The sequence below is a fragment of the Puma concolor genome, chromosome A3 (genome assembly GCF_028749965.1).
Source record: "Puma concolor isolate L17-30 chromosome A3, mPumCon1.1.hap2, whole genome shotgun sequence".
Lineage (NCBI taxonomy): Eukaryota > Metazoa > Chordata > Mammalia > Carnivora > Felidae > Puma > Puma concolor.
In genome coordinates this window covers 2,094,958-2,115,830 of record NC_141669.1, presented here as the reverse complement: position 1 = coordinate 2,115,830, position 20,873 = coordinate 2,094,958, and the positions used below count along the sequence as shown (strand labels likewise).

The 20,873-nt window shown below is 61.7% G+C and overlaps 1 protein-coding gene across 2 annotated transcripts in view; it reads left to right on the top strand.

The window, feature by feature from the left end:
* EIPR1 (EARP complex and GARP complex interacting protein 1) overlaps nucleotides 1-20,573 on the top strand; it is a 122,210-nt gene extending 101,637 nt beyond the window's left edge. For both annotated transcript variants that reach the window (XM_086699923.1, XM_086699922.1), the window contains 5 exons: nucleotides 3,248-3,347; nucleotides 13,872-14,008; nucleotides 16,699-16,866; nucleotides 18,132-18,299; nucleotides 20,299-20,573. In XM_086699923.1, the coding sequence (XP_086556049.1) occupies nucleotides 3,248-3,347; nucleotides 13,872-14,008; nucleotides 16,699-16,866; nucleotides 18,132-18,299; nucleotides 20,299-20,473 (748 nt within the window). In that variant the 3' untranslated portion in view covers nucleotides 20,474-20,573. The remainder of the gene's footprint in view (nucleotides 1-3,247; nucleotides 3,348-13,871; nucleotides 14,009-16,698; nucleotides 16,867-18,131; nucleotides 18,300-20,298) is intronic.
* Nucleotides 20,574-20,873: the final 300 nt, after the last annotated feature.

Below are 20,873 nucleotides of genomic sequence, written 5' to 3'. Positions count from 1 at the left end.
CCCCTCCCCCTCCTCCTCCTTCATCCCCTTCCCCCTCCTCCTCCCTCATCCCCTTCCCCCTCCTCCTCCCTCATCCCCTTTCCCCTCCTCCCTCCTCCCTTCCCTCCCCCCCTCCTCCCCCCTCCTCTCCTCCTCCCCCTCCTCCCCTCCCCCTCCTCCCCCTACTCTCCCCCTCCTCTCCTCCTCCCCTGCCCTCCCCCTCCTCTCCCCCTCCCCCTCCCCCTCCTCCCCTCCCTCTCCCCTCTCCCCTCTCCCCTCTCCCCTCTCACCTCCTCCTCTCCCTCTACCCTCCTCCGTCCTCACTTCTTCCCTTCACCCTTCTCCTTCCCTCCCTCCTCTCTTCTCCCTCCTCTCTCCTTCCTTCCTCCCTCCTCCCTCGCACCTCTCTCTAGTCCCTCTCCATCCTTTCCTCCTCCCTCTTCCCCTCACTCTCCTCTGTCCCTGCTCCTCCTTTCTCCTTCTTCTCTCCTCCCCCTCCCCCCTCCTTCTCTCCTGCCCTCCTTCCTCGTCCCTTCCCCCTCCTCCCCCTCCCTCCTCCTCCCTCTCCTCCTTCCTCCTCCCTTCCCCTCCTCCCCCTCCCTCCCTCCTCCCTCCTCCTCCCTCTCCTCCTTCCTCCTCCCTTCGCCCTCCTCCCTCCTCCCTCCCCTCTGCCATGGGTATCAGTTTTTGTAGTGTGCCCTGTGACCCACGTTCCTCCTTCAAACACCCTGCTGCTGTCCGGCCCACGTGTTTGCTCTGTGGTCTTGGACATCGGAAGCAGATGTGTTAGAACTGTGGGCAGATGGATGGGGAAGGGGAGGTTCTGAGTAAGGGCTCGAGAGACACTGCAATTTAAAACATAAAACAAGCACATGAGCTTTAGTGGAGGGATTTTGATTGTGCAGATGCCTTTAAAGCTTTTTCTCGTTTTACGGTTGTTGGCTGTTTTCCCGGCCCTCACGCACTAGCGGTTAGCTAAATGTACTTTGAAATGGTCTCGTTTTTTTATGCGGCTTCTCTGCTCTTACCTGGATTCTTCACTCTTCCTTGAACTCGTGAGCAAGTATTGATCACGTGCTGTGTGCCTCAGACGCCGCTGGTCGCGACGGGGAACGGGAACGGGCTTTGACAGCCTGGGGCTACTCCCCAGCAGACTTTAACCTGGCCGGGGAAGCCACGGTCAGAAAATTCGTGGTCCGTCTTTGGCATCGAATTGGCTGACTCTTACCCTATGATTTGTTACTTTCCCGGGAATCTCTGGCTTTCTGGTGTTTCTGTTAAAAATTCCACAAATCCCTGTCACTCAACTTCCTGACTGTAGGGTTGCTGACCCTGGATGGTCAGTTCCTGTCCTGTGGTCATCCCCACGGTTCATCCCCACAGGTCATCCCCACGGCCGTGCAGCCCTGCCCTGCCCTCGTGTGTGTGTGTGTGTGTGTGTGTTTGCGTGTGCGTGCGTGTGTGTGTGTTGGGGTGGGGGGTAGATGTAGTCTGTGAGTGAGGTCCGGTGAGGAGCTCGTAAATCCTCCTAGGTGTACCGCTCCTAGAATATCGTGTTGAGGGTGGCATCTTTTTGTCCCCACAAACTCGTATGTTGAAACCCTCATCTCCGGTGTGTTGTATCAGAAGGGGGGGCCCCCAGGAGGTAGGTGCGGTCTGAGGGCGGCGCCCTCTGGGTGGGATAGGGGCCCCTCTCCCTCCCTGCCGCACCCGGGACACTCGAGAAAGCAGCGGTCCTCGGCAGAAGCACCCTCGCCGGCTCCCCGATCTTGCGCAAGTGTGGGAAGGAAATGTGTGCCGCTCGGGCGGCCGGGCCGGCGGGGATCTGTTGCTGCAGCCCGGGCTAAGGGGCCTGTCGGGCACAGGTAAGTGCGGTGTTCTCTCCCGGGACAGGCCGGCGCCGCCCCCTTCAGCCTTCTGTCCCGGTTTGTGTTTTCCCTGGCGCTCCGTGTCAGGCGTGTGAGCTCTGCAGGGGCTCACCTGTGCAGATGGACTGCCAGGACGGACTTCGGCCACCTTGCTTCGGGAAGCGTCTGAATTCAGAGTTCGGGTTGGCCATCATCGCAACAAAATCGGAGCGGATTTCAGAACCTCGCTTTCCGGCGTCTCTTCCAGCTGCTGTGTTTTAATTTTATGGGCTGGATTTTGTGCATTTTTCGCCCCTAGTGTTAGAAGGATGCGCTAGGCCGTGTCTGATGCAGGAATGATCTACGTGGTCATAGTGCTGTGAACTTCACGTGCGTTTCTTCAACGGTAAAGGAGAAAGACGTTGTGTTTTTGAATTATGCTAATGTTGTGATTGAAAGTAATCATAGCTGCGCTGACGGCCTTGAAAAGCTGGTGTGAGGGACTTGCACCCGGGGCTGCCCCCGCCCCCCGTCAGTCAGTATCGTGCCCTGTCTCCTGGCGTCCGCGGTCATTCCCACGTGGCGTCCACAGTCACCCCCATGTGGCAGCGACGTTCTCCTCTGTATAAGCACTTGAGGGATTCATCAGGGAGACAGGAACCCTGAAAACTTTTCATCTGCACGGCTTTACCACGGAGGTGATGGGTTTGTGATCTTTCATCAGTGACTCACGTGTGTGTTATCAGCTAGGGTGGCTTTGGCTGCAGGTGACAGGACACTGGCTCAGACTGGCCGGCGCGTGATGACATTACGTGACGTCATAGGCAGGACACCCCCCCCCCCCCCCCCCCCGGTCACTGTGTCAGCTGCGTCCTTGGGCTACGAAAGACGTGGGCATCCTGCCCCAGACGGCAGTGTCTATCCTGGGCCTCCTCGAGCCCCGGCCCCCAGCAGGCCGCTTCCTGTCCACCTGGCACAGCTGGTCGCCTGTCCGTCCCTCCATCAACAGGAAGACACATGGGCTCCGGCAGCCACAACAAAGCAGCCCAGGCTGGGGGCCGAAACCACAAACCTTATTTGTCACGGCTCTGGGGGCTGGAGTCCAAGGTCAGGGCATCAGTGCGGGTCCTGGCGAGAGCCCTCTTCTGGCTGTGTGCTCATGTGGTGGGAGAGAGAGAGACCACAGGGAGAGGCAGCGGTGGGGGGGGTCACGCGTGTGCCGGTGCCATCGCGGCCCGCACTCACCTCCTCGTACCCGGAGGCCCCGGAGGCCCGGCCCCCTAACCGCGGCCGAGTGGGGAGGACGGACATTCAGCGGGAGAGGGCGCCCGCGCGTGGTGGCTTGGAGTGGGTATGGGGCAGCCACAGACACAGGTGCGGGGCCTCTGACATCAAATTAATGGGGCCTCCTCTTCCTGCAGTGTGGTGTGGGAGCCCACGGGGGACGGGAGGAGAGTCATCTCGCTGGCCGACAGCCACATCCTGCTATGGGACCTGCAGGAGAGCTCCAGCCAGGCCGTGGTGAGTGACAGGGCTACGGTTTCCTGTGTTGTGTCGTTTTATATGTTTATTATATTTTATTTTTAAATTTTTTTAGTGTTTATTTCTGAGAGAGCGAGGCGGAGGTGGGGGCTGGCGGGGGAGGGCAGAGAGAGTGGGGGACAGAGGATCTGAAGCAGGCTCTGTGCTGACGGCAGAGAGCCCCATGCAGGGCTAATTTAAAAAGTTTTTTTAATGTTTATTTATTTTTGAGAGAGAGACAGAGCATGAGCCGGGGAAGGGCAGAGAGAGAGGGAGACACAGAATCCGAAGCAGGCTCCAGGCTCCGAGCTGTCAGCACAGAGCCCGACGCGGGGCCCTAACCCACAAACTGCAAGATTGTGACCTGAGCTGAAGTCGGTTGCTCAACCTCCTGGGCCACCCAGGCGCCCCTTAAAGGGTTTTTTTTTTTTTTAATTTTTAAATGTTTATTTATTTTTGAGAGAGACAGAGACAGAATGTGAGTGGGTTAGGGGCAGAGGGAGAGGGAGACACAGAATCCAAGGCAGGCTCCCGGCCCCGAGCTGCCAGCACAGAGCCCGACATGGGGCTCTAACTCATGGACCGCGAGATCGTGACCTGAGCCGAAGTTGGACGCTTAACCCGCTGAGCCACCCAGGGGCCTCTACGTGTTGTGTTTTTAATGGGACCTATCGGCTGAATTGAGAATACACGTCTTGGTTCGTGTGTGCCAAGAATCCTGACGTTGGTTAGGAAACACTTAGTGCATGGACAGAGCCAGCAGTCAGAGAACTGTGTGATTGGCTGTCTCCAGTGAACGCTGTCTGGGACCCGGGCACACGTAAGACTCAGAGCCACAGGCTGACAGATCTCTGCCCTTTGGCCCATTTGCCATCCTGACGCATTTTCTCATTTCCAGTGTGTTGTCTTTTCCACGAACGGACACTGGAAGTCTGGTTGGAATCCTCTTTTAGGTAGGAGCGGTCATAAAACGCTGATTTCCTGGTGCTCGTGACCTGTCAAGTTTCTGCGTGAGTTGTAAAAAGGGACGGTGACCTGTGACCCGTCTCCCCTGTGGCCTGTGACCCCCGGTGGCCTTACAGCTGGCCTTCTGCTCACACACGTGCTCGCGCCTTCTCACGGTTGTAGTCCTCGGACCGTGCACGTGTGGGACAGAATGCGAATATCGGCCAGAGTCCTCCAGCCGAACGGGACACTCGAGGGGGACCTCGTGCCCGGGGCCGTTCCCTGTGGACCTGCAGGTGTGTGGGGAGCTGGCCCTTCACCCCCTCCTGTGGCCTTGCTGTGGCGTCTGGGTCACCGGCGCAAGCCGCCTCCCGACCCTTCCTCCCATGCGCCTCTCGTGGGCGTTGCTGCAGAGCAGACGGGGGGCAGGAAGGGGCCAGTCCGTTCCCGCTGGACTGCGGGGGCCGGAGAGGCCGGGGCGGTGATGGGCCCTGCATGCGTGTGTGCGTGCACTCGGTGCCGCCCTGCCCCCTCGGCAGCCCGTCCTGAAGCCAGACAGGGACGCCTCTCCGGACCCTCGGCCGTCTCGGAATGACGCCATGTAGGGGGATTGATCTGTGACTTATTTTCTGCAGAGACCAATTTAGGCTCCTCTGCTTCGTTTTTATTCGCCGTCAGCAGTTCTGTCAACAGCACTTTGCGGCCCTCTGCCGGGTGTTTAATACGGAAACCTTCCTATGGATCCTGGCCCCCTTCACACGCCGCTCCTCGGGGCGTTTATTGCTGGAGGGTATCGTCTGCTGCGGTGAATCGAGCCCTGTGCTCGCTGCATCATTACCTTTTGCAATTAAATCGGGGGTTCTTTGCTGTTTGTAATCATCAGCAGAGCCCGGGGGGGCCCGGGGGGGAGCTTCCGTGGGGTCCCGGCCCTGCCGAGGGCAGAGGGGACGCCTCCCTGTTCTGGTCCCCGCCCCTCTGTCTCCAGGGCCCGGTGGCCTCCAGCGGCGGTGGGAGCAAGTAGCTTCCCAGATGCAGCGAGCGAGCGGCCGAGCAGGAGGATGATGGGCGCCTTCCGAGTTGACTGTCCTCTTCCTTCCGGCCGCGCGTCCATGCGAGGGCTTCTCGAGGATGAACCCGGGGTCACCTGCTCGGGGCACGGACATTCAGGAGTGCCTCTCTGAAGGAAGAGAGCGGGTGTCAGGGACACAGTGTTGGTTCAGAAATGTGGTCTGAGGTTGAACGCACACCGGGAGGATCGCCTGCACGTACACAGGGAGGAGCTGGTGGTGACGGGAAGGTCGTTTGGTGCAGCTCAGGGCACGTCCGCTGTGCCAGGAGGTAGACCACACGCGTTTCTCCTTGGGGACGGGGAGACAGGGACTGCCAGGTGGCAGCTGGGCCGCCCTCAGGACGAACGCACCAGGTGGCCGGGGCCCGGGACTCCCGGCCCCGGTGTCCCCCTCTCCCGTGGGAGCCCGGCTGTCCCCTGCCGTGCTGTGACCCCTCCTTGCTCCCGGCCTGCGTCCCCAGATGTGTCCCCGAGCAGAGAAGGAGGCTTGTGAGGCCATTGTCATCCCTGATGCCGACTGCTCAGCAGCAGCGAGGCCGCGGGCCAGCGGGCTCCCCTCGGAACCTGTTCTCCTGTCCCGGCTCTGCCCTCTGCTGACGCGGCCCAGCGCGGGGACCTCGCTCCCGGCCCCCCGGGCGGTGCGGGCCGATGTGGCCACTCCGCCCCATGCCGTGTCCCTTTGCTCTCTGCCCTTTCGTGTTGTCAGCGGGACCTCTTGCAGACGGAAGGTTGTCATCTTGTTTTTAACAGACCTAAGTTTTGGAGAGGTTTTAATAGGTTCCCAGCAAAATTGAGGGAAGGGAACAGACACTCCCCCCGACCTCACGTGCACACCTCCCACCATCTGCGTCCACCCCAGACGGACATGTGCTGCACTCACGGGGCCCGCTACACGGAGCTGTACTCCCTCGTCCCGTGTCCAAGGTCTCCAGTGACGTGGTGGCTCTTTCCCTGTGATTAGAGAGGAGGGTCGAGCACCCATTGCCCAGAGAGTGCGGATCCGTCCCGCGTGCCTGTGGTCACTCAGCAAGTGTGGACGGCTGGTGCTGAGGACACACAGGAGGGTTGGAGAGGTCCCCAGACACCCACCACGGGGCTTCGAAGCCGTAACAGGGCTCACGAGGTGTTTCCACAAATCTTTGTCCCTCGCTAATTGTAAAGCAGTCCACGTTCATGTAAAGAAAGACACAGACCTTGGGGTCACAGAATTCGACTCCCTCACTTGACAGTTGAGAAAAGTAAGACCCAGGGAGCCAGGGGACGTCGTGGAGGCTGCAGGGTTTGAATGGCAGATTGGGGACTGCGGTTGTGATGCCGCACGAAGTGTTTGCCGTGGCCCCGCGTGCGTGCCTCTGAGCCACGTTTGCGTGCCCCCCCCCCCCCCCCCGCCCCCCAGGGCCCAAGCCTCGGTGCCTGGCTGTCCCCACCGGCCTGTCGCGGTTTGTCTGCGAGGGCGGATGTGATGTTTGGAAACGGTCAAGATTTATTGGGAGGAAGATCTTGTAAATAAGGTAGCTTCCCAGGCTTTGTAAAACTGGTCCGTGCAGCACAGGTTACAAGTCTGGAAACTGGTTTTGTGGTGAGCCTCATACAAAGCAGTCCTACACAGATGAGAGCACTCGCTGCTTGCCTGCAGTCGGCGGGGCGGGCGGGGCTTCAGGCAGCGGTCACCGCGCTTTCTGTCTCCGGATACTTGTTTTTCGAAAAAAGCCGTCTTCTTCAAGAAAACATGGGGCAAGTCGTTTCCTAAGTTGCGTATCTCATGTGGCATGATAGCTACACATGGCTTTGATTTTGTAAACGTCGGAGACAGCTAATATTCTTTAATCTTCCAGTTAGATCTTGGAAGAAATTGCCAAATACAAAGAGCTAGGCATCGATGTCTGGCAAAGTGTTTGCTTCCCAGGTTCTCAAAAGACTTCTTTCTAGTAAGAGCAGATGATAGAGGGGAGAGTATGTTGCACACATGGGTGTATTTAAGGGACGCAGCTGCTGCGGCTGGGGGAGCGAGGCGTGCGTGCCTCAGTGGTGCCAGGCGGTAAGCCCTGCCGCGGCCCGGGGCTGTCTGAAGAGGGGCACGTGGCCGGGCTTTGAATGCAGATGCACGGCCTCTGCCTTCCTGCACTTGGCTGCCCGGTTCTGGGGTCCGCAGTGTATGGCTGATTGAGTTCCAGTTCCCAGGCTGGCTTTGCTGCGATGGGCTGGGCCGGGCGTGGGCCGGCAGCCGTGCAGAAGGGAGCCCTGGCAGGCACGAGGCACACGAAGGACACACTGAAGGCCGTGGCTCTGTGGGGTGGGGGTGGGGCCAGGCAGCCTCCCGAGCTTGGGATTCAGGTCCCTTTCCCGCCACCCACAGGGTGACCTCGGGTGAGTTGCTTGGCTGCACTGGCCTCAGTGTCCCCATCTGTAAAGTGGGGACCGGTTTCCACATGTGTGAAGTGGCCCTTACGTGAGGACAGCAGGCCCCTCGGTGCCTGGCACACAGGCCTCGCTCGCCTGTTGGCCGCACGGTGGGGGTGGGGGTGGGGGTGGGGGCCGGATGAGCGTCTGGGTGAGCGGATGGGTACTGCGGCCGGAATACGCAGGGCTTAAACCTGGGCTGTGAACGAGAGTCGCTGACTAGGATCCCAGTGCGAAGGCCAGAGGTACAGGGAGAGAAACCGAGATGCCGAAAAGCAGTCTGTGTTGACTTGATAATTAAATTCCTCCCCTCAGAGCCAGCAGGGGGGATCACAACTCACACGTGAAGGGCGCGTGTGTGATCGCTGCACTGCCTCCGGGCTTTTGAGCCCACGTCACGTACAAGCTTCCCCCTCTCCAAAGAACGGCCTGTGACTAGATCTCTCTCTCCAGCGGATCGCCGGAGTCTGGTTGGCGTGACAGGAGCATTGGTTACGTTCTAGTCCGTCTTGGTCAGGAAATTGAAATCTGCGTTCACAACCTTTGCGGTGTCGAGTGTGGAGCTGAGGTCAAGCCTGCAGGTGTGGGAGCAGGACGCACGGTTTCCTCTGCAAAGAGAGCTCAGGTTTTAGAGCAGCAAAGGGGCAAAAGCCCTCGTAGTTCTGTTCTTCCTGCAAATAGAGCGCTGTTTGCAATACGCTAAAAATAACTGTAAAACGGCCTCAGATTCCCTCCCCGGTGCTGGCACCTAATACCCTGTGTGCATTTTCAAAGACAGGCTGGCTCTGGTTCCCAGGAGGCCAGCTCCGCAGAGCCTGGAATGCCTTCTCCCGGGGAACAGAGTCCCCGCAGCAGTGTGGGGGCCCGTGCAGCCACCCCCGTGACCCTGGACAGCTTGGGGCAGAGGGGTGGCGGGACCCCCCTCTGCCTTCCTCAGGGCCCCTGTGCACACCAGCCTCGCGGCCAGCCCTCCTCTCCCACGCCTCTTCCACGTCTGAGGGCAGTGACTGGCTGGGGCTGTCCTGTTGAACCCGTTGCCGTCACCCCATCGACCCTGATGACTCGCCCCACGCCTTCCGTCCACCCCTGAAGACAGACCAGGGCTCCGGGCATTGTCCGGGCCCTGGAGGCTCTCATTTAATTTCCATGGCCCTGCGGGGTGGGCTCCTGAATAGCTCTGTCTCATGGGAGAGTTACCAGAGGGAAGCCAGGCTCGAGGGGACCATGCCACTGGCCAGGTCGCTTGGAATCACAGCTGGGGCTCATGCCCAAAGCTGGGGCTGGAATTTCCGGCCTGAGAGAGGCAGGGGACACCCGATACTCGAAGGAGTGCCCTGTTGGTGTCGTCTCAAACGGGCACTGTAGGCGTGCCAGCATGCGTTTGGCTGCAGGACAGAAGAAATGACTTAAAGACTGAGGGAGTTTGCTGTCTGACGTGACAAGGAACGTGGCTATAAAGCAGCTCTGGGTTTGTCAGTCGAGTGTCTCAATAGCATCAGGACCCAGCCACTTGGCACGCTTCTCTTGTGCTGCAGTCACACGGTGCTGCTGTCTCCCGTCACGCTTGCAGGGTGACTGCGGTGGCTCCAGCCATCGCATCCGGACTCCCACATCATCCACAAAGAGCAGACTTCTTGCCTGCATCCTGTTTGTAAGGAAAGCCCTTCCTGGACGTCCCTCTGTCCCGTCTTCAGACACCGCCACGTGCGCCTGCCGAAACCAGTCGCCGGCAGGGACACAAGCCCGTCACGTGTGCCTTAGAGCAGCCCCCCAGTCCCTGGGGTGGGGAGGGGCCGCAGCCCTGCCATTGCGTCCCTTGCCTCCCCTCCTTCCACGGGGGGGGGGGGGGGGAGTGGCCCTTTCTCAGCCACTCGCCCGGCATCTTGGGCGGTGGCCCGCACGTGCCTCTTGTCTGCTGTGCTCCCTCCACCGAGCCCGGCGCCTTGTCAGCCCCGGGGTCTGGGCACAGAGAGTGCGGCTGTTGTGTCTGGAAACGCTTTGCCGGCTCTTCTTTGTGCCCACGTGGCCGCTCACGGCAGCGCGAGTCGCAGAGTTTTGTTTGCCAGACTTGTGTTTTGCTCACACGCTGGGGTGGGTTCCGTCTGTGAAGAGAGGTGTGGGGGGCGGCTCTAGTCCCTCCCTCTGGAGCAGGAGGCTCGGGACGGGGTCGTTGTTGTGAGTGTTGAAGAGCGGGGTGCCGCGTGAACGGCACTCTGGGGTTCCTGCACAGCTCTGTCTCCGTGTCACCAGGAAGCCTAAGCGTGTGCTCGGTCAGCCTTAGAACCTGCACGGCGAGGTCTCCTTCCGGCGGTCTTGCAGAGGGACCTCGGGCACGGCGTTCCCGCTGCCCCGGGCGGATCGTGCGCTAGGGAGCGCCCAGGTCCTGTTCCTGCCCCACCGCTGTGTGAGACACGGGGCGTCGCCCACCCTCTCTGGTCTCAGATTTCCCGGCTTGACGTCAGGGGGCTAGACTGGCCCATCACTCGTGGTCTCCCCTCTCCTCTGGCAGGCGCTCGTGTCCCTTATCTCTAACAAATGACCGGGAACGTGGCTGCCTCCCGCAGCCCCCACCTGGCACGACAGTTTCTGTGACCGTCAGGGACCTGGAGGCCGGGCACCCCTGGCGTCTCTCAGGGGCCGCGTGCAGGAGTCAGTGTCTGGGTCTCATCAGAGGACTCGACCGGGGCGGGGGTTGTGCCCCAAGCTCAGGATACCGTTGGCCTGGGGCCTCGGTTCCCTGCACGCGGGCCTCTGAGTGTGGCCGCCAGCCTCATCGAAGCCAGGGGGCAGTGGGGAACCTCACATGGTGTAGGACGCCCCTCGGCACAGAGGGCTCTGTCGGTTTGAAGGCCAACACCTAGGGAGGGCCCTGCCCACCACGGGCTGTCCAGCCTCCTGCCCTCAGGCCATCGGGCTGACCTTCCACGGACCCTGCCCACTCAGCCTACCCCGCCTCCCCTCTGCCCTTTGTCCGGTCAGGATGTGTATGTTTCCCGTCTCTGCCTCACTGTGCCTGCCTCCCTCTGCTTTCACCGATTTGCGGTGTGTGCGGCCCCAGAGGCCATCCCGGGTCCTCACCGTGCCCGGCCCGGCCCCTCCAGCTGGCCCAGCGCTCTTTCCTCTGGGATGTCCGGATTTCCGTTGTAATCTCTCATCCTGGCCGTGCCACGGGCTGGCTGGGCTTTCCTTGCAGTTATTACACGTCTGTACCTGGGTTTCCTCATCTGGACGTGGGTCTGTTAGCATGTACGTCATGCGGCTGCAGTGAACTCACCAGGACAGGACCGCGCGGTAGCTGGTAACCAGTTAGCCTTCCCACCGGAGCGAGCCTCACGTGGAGCGCTCACCTCTGCAGCAGGGGGGTGTGGTGCGGGCCGAGTCACCGACCCTCTGCCCACCTGTCCCTCTGCCGTACTCGGCGTGGCCGGGGCCACTCGATGTGCTTGCTGACGGCCGCACCGCTGGTTGCTGGTTGGTTGATGGATTAATTACCAGCTGCCTTCAGAAAGCTGGAAGAGTCCGGAAGCTGGAGGCCGGAGGCTGGTTCTGCGGAGTGAGCTTTGGAAGCAGACGGTGCTCGTTAGTTTTGCCGATTTAACCTCTCCGAGCGGCCCTGATGGAATCAGAGGGGACACGAGTGCCGAGGGCTCGGTGACGAGGCTCAAGGGTCATCCGTGTCCGGGGCGATGCGGTGACGCTTCCCACCAGCCTGTGGGCAAGTCCCCCTGTCGAACGTACATCCCCTTCTTCTGAAGGTGTGACCTCGCGTCTTTACCTTTCTGAAGCCTGCGGTGACGAGCCAGTCTGTGTGACGGAGAACCAGGGAGCTGTGTGTTGACTTCATTGTCCTGCTTGCTGATCTGATCTAACCCGTCCCCGGCAATGTGGAATAGCGCCCGGAGAAATCTTGTTTGATTTGTTTTTTCCCTAAAGGAGAAACTGCGAGCATACTTCTTAGCCAGTGCCGGGAGTGCGGCGGTTGAAACCGGCTGGCCCGGCTGAAGCCCCCACGGGTCTCTGGCGCCTGGTGTGGAACCCTAGCGTCCAGGCCGCGATGCCCCCTGCGAAGCGGGCACCTGTCTTCGCCTCCCGCCTCGTTCTTACTCACGATCCTCCGTGGCGCGGCATCTAGGTCCCCGTCGTGAATCGCCCACCACCGTTCTGTGTCGTCTGTGGCTTGGTGGGGGTGGCCTGCGTGCCATGCGGGGTCCCCCGGGGGTTCCGTGGGGGGCAACCTCCCACAGACCCTCAGGCCTCGCGTTCCCAGGGGCCCCGGCGCCCGGGCTGCTGAGACGGCCCGAGAGGAGCTGCGAGGTCTGGTGCCAGAGCAGGAAGGGCAGAGCCCCGCCCCTTCGGCTAGGTGTGCCGTGTGTTGTCCCCACGCGGTCCGTGTGTCCTTGTCACCCGCCTGCTTGGCTGCCGCCCACTGGTCCTGGTGGCACCTGACGGACTGGGCCGGGCCATGTCCCTCCCCAGGAACTTCTCAGAGAGTCTCAGGGTCGGCCTGGTCTTCTGTGGGTGTCCGCTCTGGGTGCCGCTGCCCCTGCCTGGGGGCTGGAGGGAGCCAGAGCAGCTCAGAGCGGGTGCGGACAGGCACAGGGGTGAGGGGTGAGGGGTGAGGGGCTCTGGTGTGAGTCCCCACGGATGCTGTTCCCGACGTCGCCCCGAGACGCTCCGGGTCCCGGCTCAGCCAAGGCCTCCTGTTCCCAGGACCGCTCTGCCCCTCGTGACCCCTCGCCTGACCTTGCTGTTCCGCCTGTGGCCCCAAGCCGCTGCCCTTGGTGTCCCTTCACGGCCCCCAAGAACTCCCGGCACACGTGTGGGCCTGCGTCCACTGGACCAGCAGTGGTCAGCCTGGGAAAGCCTTGCGTTCATTCTCCATGTTCTCCCGTCATGAGCTCGTCTGGCCTCGGCCTCTGTCCCCAGCCACTCCCCCGTCATTTCTGGGCACACCCCAGGCCTCCTTGGGAGATGGCTGCCCCCTGGGTGCTGGGTGCTGTCCTGCCCTCCGGCCGTGTGACTGTGGTCCTGCTGTCCCCAGAGCGCCGGGCTGGTCGTGGCTCTGCTTCGTGCATGCCTCGCCAGCACCGCGTCCCCGTGAGTAGGACGGACACAGTACCTATTTCTTTTCTTTTTTTAAAATTTTTTTTCAAGTTTATTTATTTTGAGAGAGAGGCAGAGAGAGCACAAGTGGGGGGCAGAGAGGGAGGGTGAGAGAGCATCCCAGGCAGGCTCCGTGCTGTCAGCCAGAGCCGGACTCGGGGCTCAAACTCGTGGACCGTGAGATCATGAGCTGAGATCAAGAGTCGGATGCGCAACCAACCAAGCCACCCAGGTGCCCCCTCCCCCTTTTTAAAATTTTTGGTTTTTTTCACAGTACCTATCTCTTGCCTGGGACGGAAGTAACCCTTTAACTTTGTGCCGAGAGAGGATTAATAGGTTGTACTTGCTGCCTGTGAAGGCGGAGCAGAGACCTCACCTGGGGTGTTGTAAGGCAAAGGCCCAGCTTTGCCAAGGAGAGGGCTTGGGGGTGGGCGGGGGCCAGGCCCGGAGCAGCTGGGTGGGGGCGAGGGAAGGCCTCCCCTAAACCCGGGAGGCGCATGGTAGTGGTGGCGGCTTGGGGGCCTGCGGGGAGCACGGGCACTGACCGCCCAGCTGTGCCCGGGGGGACATCGTGCCCGTGTACTGTCTTAGAGACGCCCCTGCTGTCCCGACTCAGGATGCAGCGGGCACTGGGCGCCGGGGCGCGTGTGCCTGGAGCAGCCGTGCGGACCTCGCCGGCGGGGATGTGGCCGCCGGGGAGGCCAGGTGACTGAGTGGCTGGGCGGGGCTGCCTTCGGGCTGGAGCAGGCCAGCCCGGCACACCCTGGCAGGTCTCATTCGGCACGGGGGCTATTCATATGCTTTCTATTTTTGCCGTGCTCGGTTTTATAGCTTTTTCCAAATAAGGTTCAAACGTTTTTGCCTTTTAAGGGGAGGTGACAAAGACAGAACTCCCTAGTTATTTTCCATAACGTCCCGTGCGTGCAGGACGTCCTCTCACGCTTTGTGAAAAAAGGTTCACGTTACTGTTTTTCTCTTCTTCCCTTGGGACACCACCCAATTCCCAGCTGGCCGGTTCGGCGTCCCTGGAAGGGAAGGGACAGCTGAAGTTCACCTCGGGACGGTGGAGCCCTCACCACACCTGTACCCAGGTGGCCACCGCGAATGACACGACCATCCGAGGGTGGGACACGCGGAGCATGAGGTCAGTGGCTGTTGTGACTCGTGGGTGTGCCCTGGGCCCTGCCCCCTCTCCCCACCCCTCCTCATCCACGAGGGGGCGACTCTGAGTCCGGCGTATTTGGGTCGCACAGCGTGTGTGTATGCGCGCTTGTGTGCACGTGCGCTTGTGTGTGTGCGTGTGTGCCCTTGTGCGTGTGTGCGCTCTTGGTTTTGCGGGAGGCCGTAGCCCTCGCTTTGTCTCTCTGCCCCGCCTGGAGCTGGCAGACCCATCACAGTGGACGGGGTTCCTCAGCTATTACTGTTCCGTGTGGATGTCCCTTGACTGGTGGCAGTTTGCACTGAAAACTAGGACTGGGCTTGTGTAGCTCCTCGCCAGGGGCAGGGTGGCCGCTGGGCTCCTGGTCCCCGTGATTAGCGAGCACACGGTGACAGGTGCAGCCCCAGGTTCAGTTTGGGGAGGTGCCTGTGACCGTGTCTGTGCCTTTAAGACACACGCCTCCCGGGTAACCGACTTTGTCATGTAAGTCATTATGCGCCGCAGCCACTGGTTCTAATGGAACAAATAAGAGTGATTTTTCTGTTCCAGGTGTGGTTTGATAGGCAAAGGAGTGATGGGGTGCACATCTGTTGCCGTGGCAACGGGAGCCGTGCAATCGTTCTTAAGATACAGTTTATCCCTCAGCACACCGTCATTTATCACCGAGGCGCAAATCGCTTGTGTGGCCTTCAAGGGTGGGGCACAACTTTGAATGTAGTTCTGCGGCCCCTCTGGAAACTCAGGGGCCAATAAATAATCAATTGCCACTTCCTCGGGGTGTGAATATTGCTTGAAGCCGGAAGCTGGAAGCCGAGGACCACGGGCCTGAAGGACGTGCCGCCTGAAACCCGTCTCTGTGGGTCCCGTGGCCTCCTCGTCCTCTGTTTTCACTCTTCCTTCAAGGGCGGGAAGAACGACAGTCTCCGGAGGCCAGAAACTCCGCGGCTGCTGTTGCAGAGCCCGGACGGAGAGCAGACGGGGTGTGGGTGGCGGTGCCCCGTGGGAACCCCCTCGCCCCGGTCTTCTCCGGGGACGAGCCCCGCGCCGTGCTGACTCAGTTCTCCTTCTGCCGACGGCTCTGGTGTTCGCCTAGCCGGGGTGCTTGTGATGTTGTTTTTGGAACGTACTGTGCTCTCGTGCCGAAATCCGTGCCACCAGGGCACACGGAAAACCCTCCGTCAGGGCTCCGCGCACGTGCGGCTGTCCCCGCAGCACCCTAGGACCTGCCACGGTGGTACTTTCATATGTTTGCCTGTTGCACGTGGAAGGTCTTCGGGGTGGGCTGTCTTCTTTTAGGAAAAAGTATTCGGGTGTTAGAAAGGTGCAGGATACAGGAACCGTTTCAAGGTTTAAAGTGGTTTAGGGCCGGCAGGCCCAGCGTGGGAGTAGATGGAAGGGAAAGACTCTCCCCGCCTCCTTGAGGGCGTGGGCACGCATGGCTGTCAGATGCGCAAGGAGATCCCACCCTCCGGCTCACCAGCGAGGAGGAAGCGGGGGGGACTGGGGACGGGGCGCGGTCGCAGGCGAGGCCCGGTCACAGCCAAGCGGGGATGTGCTGAGAGCACCGTGGGCAGCGGTGACCTCTCCGCGTCCATGTGGTTTCAGCCACCCTGCGGCCTCCCTGCATTTCTGACGTCAGAAGGGCTCCTCATGTGGATGGAATGTTCTCATTTCCCACCCTGGGAGGAGCAGCTTGGAGCAGTGGAAGTCGGGTTTCCGTTGGGTCTGTGCGTACACGTGTGTGTGTATGCACGTGAGCGTGTGCCTGTGTGTCTGCACGTACAGATGTGTGTGCGTGTGCACACGAGTGGATGCACCTGTGTATGTGTGTGCACGTGCGTGCATGTCAGTGCGCACACACTGTGGACGCACGTGTGTGCAGATGTAGGTGCACGCGTGTCTGCGTGTACAGATGTGTGCGTGTGCACACGAGTGGATGCACCTGTGTATGTGTGTACATGTGCGTGCACGTCAGTGCACGCACACTGTGGACGCACGTGTGTGCAGATGTGTGCCCACGCGTGGGTGCACGCTTGCCTGCGTGTACGGATGTGTGTGCGTGCGCGTGCCGCGTGACCGAAGTGAAAAGCACCCCGTGTCTCCTGTGTTGCACTGGGCCGTGGTGGAGGTGCCCCCAGCGTCAGTGCCACGAGGGGCCGTGAGCGGATGAGGGATAGCCCAGCCACAACAGGCCCTGTCTCCTTCACTGCTCTTTATGCTTTTCCAGTTTTTTCTTCCGTGCCCGTGTCTGTGTCTCCCGCCACCAGCACCGCTGTGCTCCCGCTCTGCCGCCGACCTTTTCCTTTTCTCTCCCCATGTCCTTCCAGAACTCGGTCGGCTCTCCTCCCATCTCAGTCTGTCCCCACTCCTCAGGGCAGGGACAGCCCCTCTGACTCGCTCTCGTTCCCGAGGTGCTAGGTCACCTTTGTGACAGTTGTGAACCAGTGTCCCTTCTTCAGCTTGGGAAGAATCACAGGTGTGCTCCTGAGGAAGCCTCGGCCTGGGCTCCGCCGGGAGAGGCGCTGAGCGGGGAGCCCCGGCCTGCAGGCCCGTGGCGGGACCCGCGGTCCCTGGAGGCTGGCCCTCCATGGGGAACAGGAGGCGGTGCGAGTCCGCGGAGTGGAGTTTTCACGCCCGCGTCACGTTCCGTGTGTGCCCCCCGCTTTCTCCCGCAGTCAGATCTACTGCATAGAGAACGCCCACGGGCAGCTGGTGCGGGACCTGGACTTCAACCCCAACAAGCAGTACTACCTCGCCAGCTGCGGGGACGACTGCAAGGTCAAGTTCTGGGACACCCGAAATGTCACCGAGCCCGTGAAGACCCTGGAGGAGCACTCGCACTGGTAGGGACTGGCTGGGGCGGGGCGGGGCGGGGGCTAGAGATCCGGCTGCCGGGTACTCTCCCGTTTGGAAAGGCCACTGTGAACCGCTCAGTCGGCCCGGTTTTACTTTTCCTAAAGAAACATTCATCCCGGATCCCAACGTTTGGGATTTATCAACGTAGGCAAAGAAGGAAAACGTTTCGTCTGTGTTCTGTGGAAGGAGAGCCAGTTGAGACACGCAAACACAGCGTGCGTAGCTGTTCACGCGTGTTGTTTGCGGTGCTGGGAAGCTGCAAGCCGCCCGAATGCCCATCAGGAGGGGGCCGGTTAGTCTGGCCAGTGGGGGCCGCGCAGCAGGTGAGGCCAGGAGAAGAGCTGTGTGTGCGGACGCCGAGGGTCCCCGACGGTCGTTCCCGAGGTGTTTAGTGTTTACCATGCGTCTGGTACTTTGTGAGCACTGAGAGAGCAGCTCTAGGCCAACGTGCGTGCCGTGAGCTAGTTTTCATTCCAGTGAGGCGTGTGTGTGTTTGTACACGTAACTGCCTGTGTGAGTGTGACTGTCTACGTGTGTGCACGCTTGTGTGTTCACGTATGTGCGTGTGTGCGCATACGTTCTTGTGTGTGCATGCTTGTGTGGACATAAGCCTCTATACTTTGTGTGTGTGTGTGCCCTTGTGTGTATATGTGTGCGTGTGTGTGTGCATGTATGTGGAAGAAGCATCTAGAAGAACGGGATTGCTGTCTGGTGTCCTTCCTCAGGCCAGGGCGGGCAGGTCACAGGAGAGTTGGCTTCTCATGGTCTATATCTGAGTTCTTTGAATTACTTTCCAGAAGCCACGTTTCTGCAGTCAGAAAATTAAAAACCCAAACGCTGGAGTAGAGTTCGCCAGAGTCAGCGAGTGGCTGTGATTGCTGTGGTCGAGGGGACGCCCGTCCTCCGGCTCGGCTCACCGAGCTCCCTGGGCGGGCACGTCGGTGGCGCAGACCCAGAGCACGCTCGCGGCCCCGTGGCAGCGGTTTGTGGACGTTGCCCTGGGGTCTGGCTGACCTGCCCTCTGCGTCCGGCACAGCCCTTGAGCTGAGGGTTTTGGGCGCTTCCGTTCGGTCTCGTGTCTGTTTTCCGGGACTTCAGAGAAGGTTTGGGAGAAACTCGCAGTGAGCCCGGCCGTCTGCTGGGACCTTCCTAACGTCGCCCCATGCAGTCTGGGGTCGGCTGCCTGACGACCCCGCCGTGACCCCTCCCGGGAAGGTCCGAGTGCTGCTAGACCCGCCTCCTTGCCTCGCAGGGTGTGGAGCGTGCGCTACAACCACTCGCACGACCAGCTCGTGCTCACGGGCAGCAGCGACAGCAGGGTCATCCTGTCCAACATGGTGTCCATCTCCTCCGAGCCCTTCGGCCACCTGGTGGACGACGACGACCTGAGTGACCAGGAGGAGCGCCGTCCGGAGGAGAAGTAAGGGCACAGGCTCCCTATGGCACGGGGCTTCCTCTGCCCGACCGCCGCGCGGTCCGGGTGGCTCGTGGAGGAGGCGTCCGGCGGGTGGTCGGGGAGGCTCTTGCCACTGCCCGCTCGCGGGTCACGGTTCTGGAGGATGTCGGCACCCGCCGCGGGGGAGTCGGAGTCGGGTCACGTTGGCTGATGTCTCCTCGCGTGGGTCCTAGAGGAGATCTTCCTGGTGTCTTTCCGTCTCCTGACGGCCGTCACTAGTCTTTAAGCGTGCTCTCCGGCCTCGATCCCTCCGCCGTCCCCGTGAGCGAGAGATCGCCGTCGGCGTCCCCTCCGCTGGCGTGGATTCGAGACGTGTGGCTCGGTTGGTGGCAGCGGCCCTCGCCGTGGCGGGCGTGGACTCCAGGCCAGCTCTCTCAGCCCCGACCCCCAGCCGTTCCCCTGTCCTGCTTCAGCCCGAGGTTGCACACGGAGTGTGGTCAACCTCGATTCCCCTCGTAACAGCCGCACCTCCTGGTTGCACGTTTCCAAAACACTCCTTCCTGCGCTGTTCTCCAGTCCTGACTGCACCTGCTCAGACCAGGGCTCGTGCTCCCGAGAGCGGCCCGGCTCCTGGGGGCTCGGGGCTCGCGCGGGTCGCGCTCCTGGTTAGTGCCGAGCAGGGGGGTGCCCCGGCCCCAGGCTCGAGTCGGAGCCTCCGACTGTGAGCGGAGTGCGGCTGCGGCTTCTGTCAGCTGCGTGGAGTGTACAAGGGGACATTTCTTGTTCGAGGAGACTGTTGTCCGTGCGGGGAGCTGCCTGCAGAGGTCCCGTGTCCCGGTTCCCGGGGGGGACGGTGTGGAGTGGGCCCCGTCGAGCCCTGCCGTGAAGTAGGGCCGGCCCTTCTGTTGTGAGGTCCTTGACCGCTCGGTCGTCCGAATTCTTCCTGCAGCTACCTGAGCTCGGCCTAACTTCACTTTGAGACCAGACCTCGGTGCTTGGGGCCTTTCCCACCTTTGTCTGTCTTGTGGCTGCAGGTGTTCTCTGTTCAGGCACGTGGAGCCGCACTACGGGGACGCAGGAGCGGTCGCTTGGGGCAAGGACCGGCCGACCGCGGTGCCGCTGGCTTTGGCGCCCCTCGCCGGGACAGCTGTGCCGGTGCCGGTGGGACTCACGGCGTGCTGCCCTCCACTCGGGCGGCTGCGGAGAAGCGCCTGAGCGGGGAGGCCGGCAGACGCGGGGACATCATCCCCAGGGCCCCCTAGCCTTCCTGCTCCCGTGGTCCGTCCGCGTGGCTCACTGAATTCAGGAGAACAGAATCCCCAGGAGGGTTTTCCTGCGGCGGGTGCAACACGCCTCGCTGGGGCACGGCCGGTCGGCATCGCCGGATGGCCGGCAGGGCTGCCGCATGAGCGGGCCGGTGGGGGGGGGGGTCATGCAGAGCTGGATGCTGCTTGCTGGGGAGTGGCACCCTGCAGCGTCCAGGAGCGTGGGGTGCTGTCCGAGTAGACGCTCCCCGCGAGATGGGAAGAGAAGCGCCTGAGGGGCCCCTCCGAGTGGAGAGCGTGCGGCGTCCTGTCATCGTGGGCACGCAGGGTCTGCGTTCCCCACGCGTGTAGCGGGTCTGGTCATGGTTCCTGAGAAGGAGAGCCGCCACCCCTCTTCAGAGGGCGGTGACACGGAACCCCGGCCGAGGGCGTTGCAAAGCCACACCGGCCAGCGGGGAAGGGGCCGCGCCGGCAGTCCCCAGGGTCCTTTCTGCTTCTCGTCACCCTTCGCTCAGCCCTCACGGTTGTTTCCTGGCCACCGTCCCCTGAACCGTGGCCCCTCGTAGACTCCCCGGCACCTGCTGTCCCACAGCCAGAGAAAAGAGTGTCCCCGGGCGTAGCGCGGATTCCGTCCGTCTCCGCGGGGGGCCCGCTCCTCACGGCCGGGTGAGGGTCTCTGTGCTCCGGGAGGAGCGGCCCCGGCGGCCCCCGCAGGACGCGCCCCCGCCTCGCTCATGCATGTCCCTGGTGCCTTGCAGGAGCCAGGAGCCCCCGCAGGACAGCGTCATCGCGACCTACGAGGAGCACGAGGACAGCGTGTACGCCGTGGACTGGTCGTCCGCCGACCCCTGGCTGTTCGCCTCCCTGAGCTACGATGGGAGGCTCGTCATCAACCGGGTGCCCAGGGCCCTGAAGTACCACATACTGCTGTAGCGCGCCCCCGGCCGTCCTCGGCCGGCTCTCCCACCCCCGCGTCTGTTCGGAGGCGGCTGTCCCCACAGGCCGCTCGCCGGGAACCGGCCTCACCTGAGTCCGCCACGGGGCCTCGGCGAGGTGCCCCATCTCTGGGGATGGCGCCAGGACGTGCTGCCCGTCGGTCGCCGTCGGCCTTCTCTGGTCTCTTCGAGGGTGCTGGGAGGGTCACTGAAAGAAAATAGTATCTGTTTCCATAACATTAACTCCCGTTTCTCTTGAGATTAAAAGCAAAATGAGCAAGGCGCGTGGCCCGGGCTTCTGGCTCATTCTTCAGGAACCCTGCCCCGCGTGGCCCTGTCACCTGCTCTCTGCTCATTTTCTCTGGGCCCGACCCGTCCGTGCGCGGACCGTGGTGCCT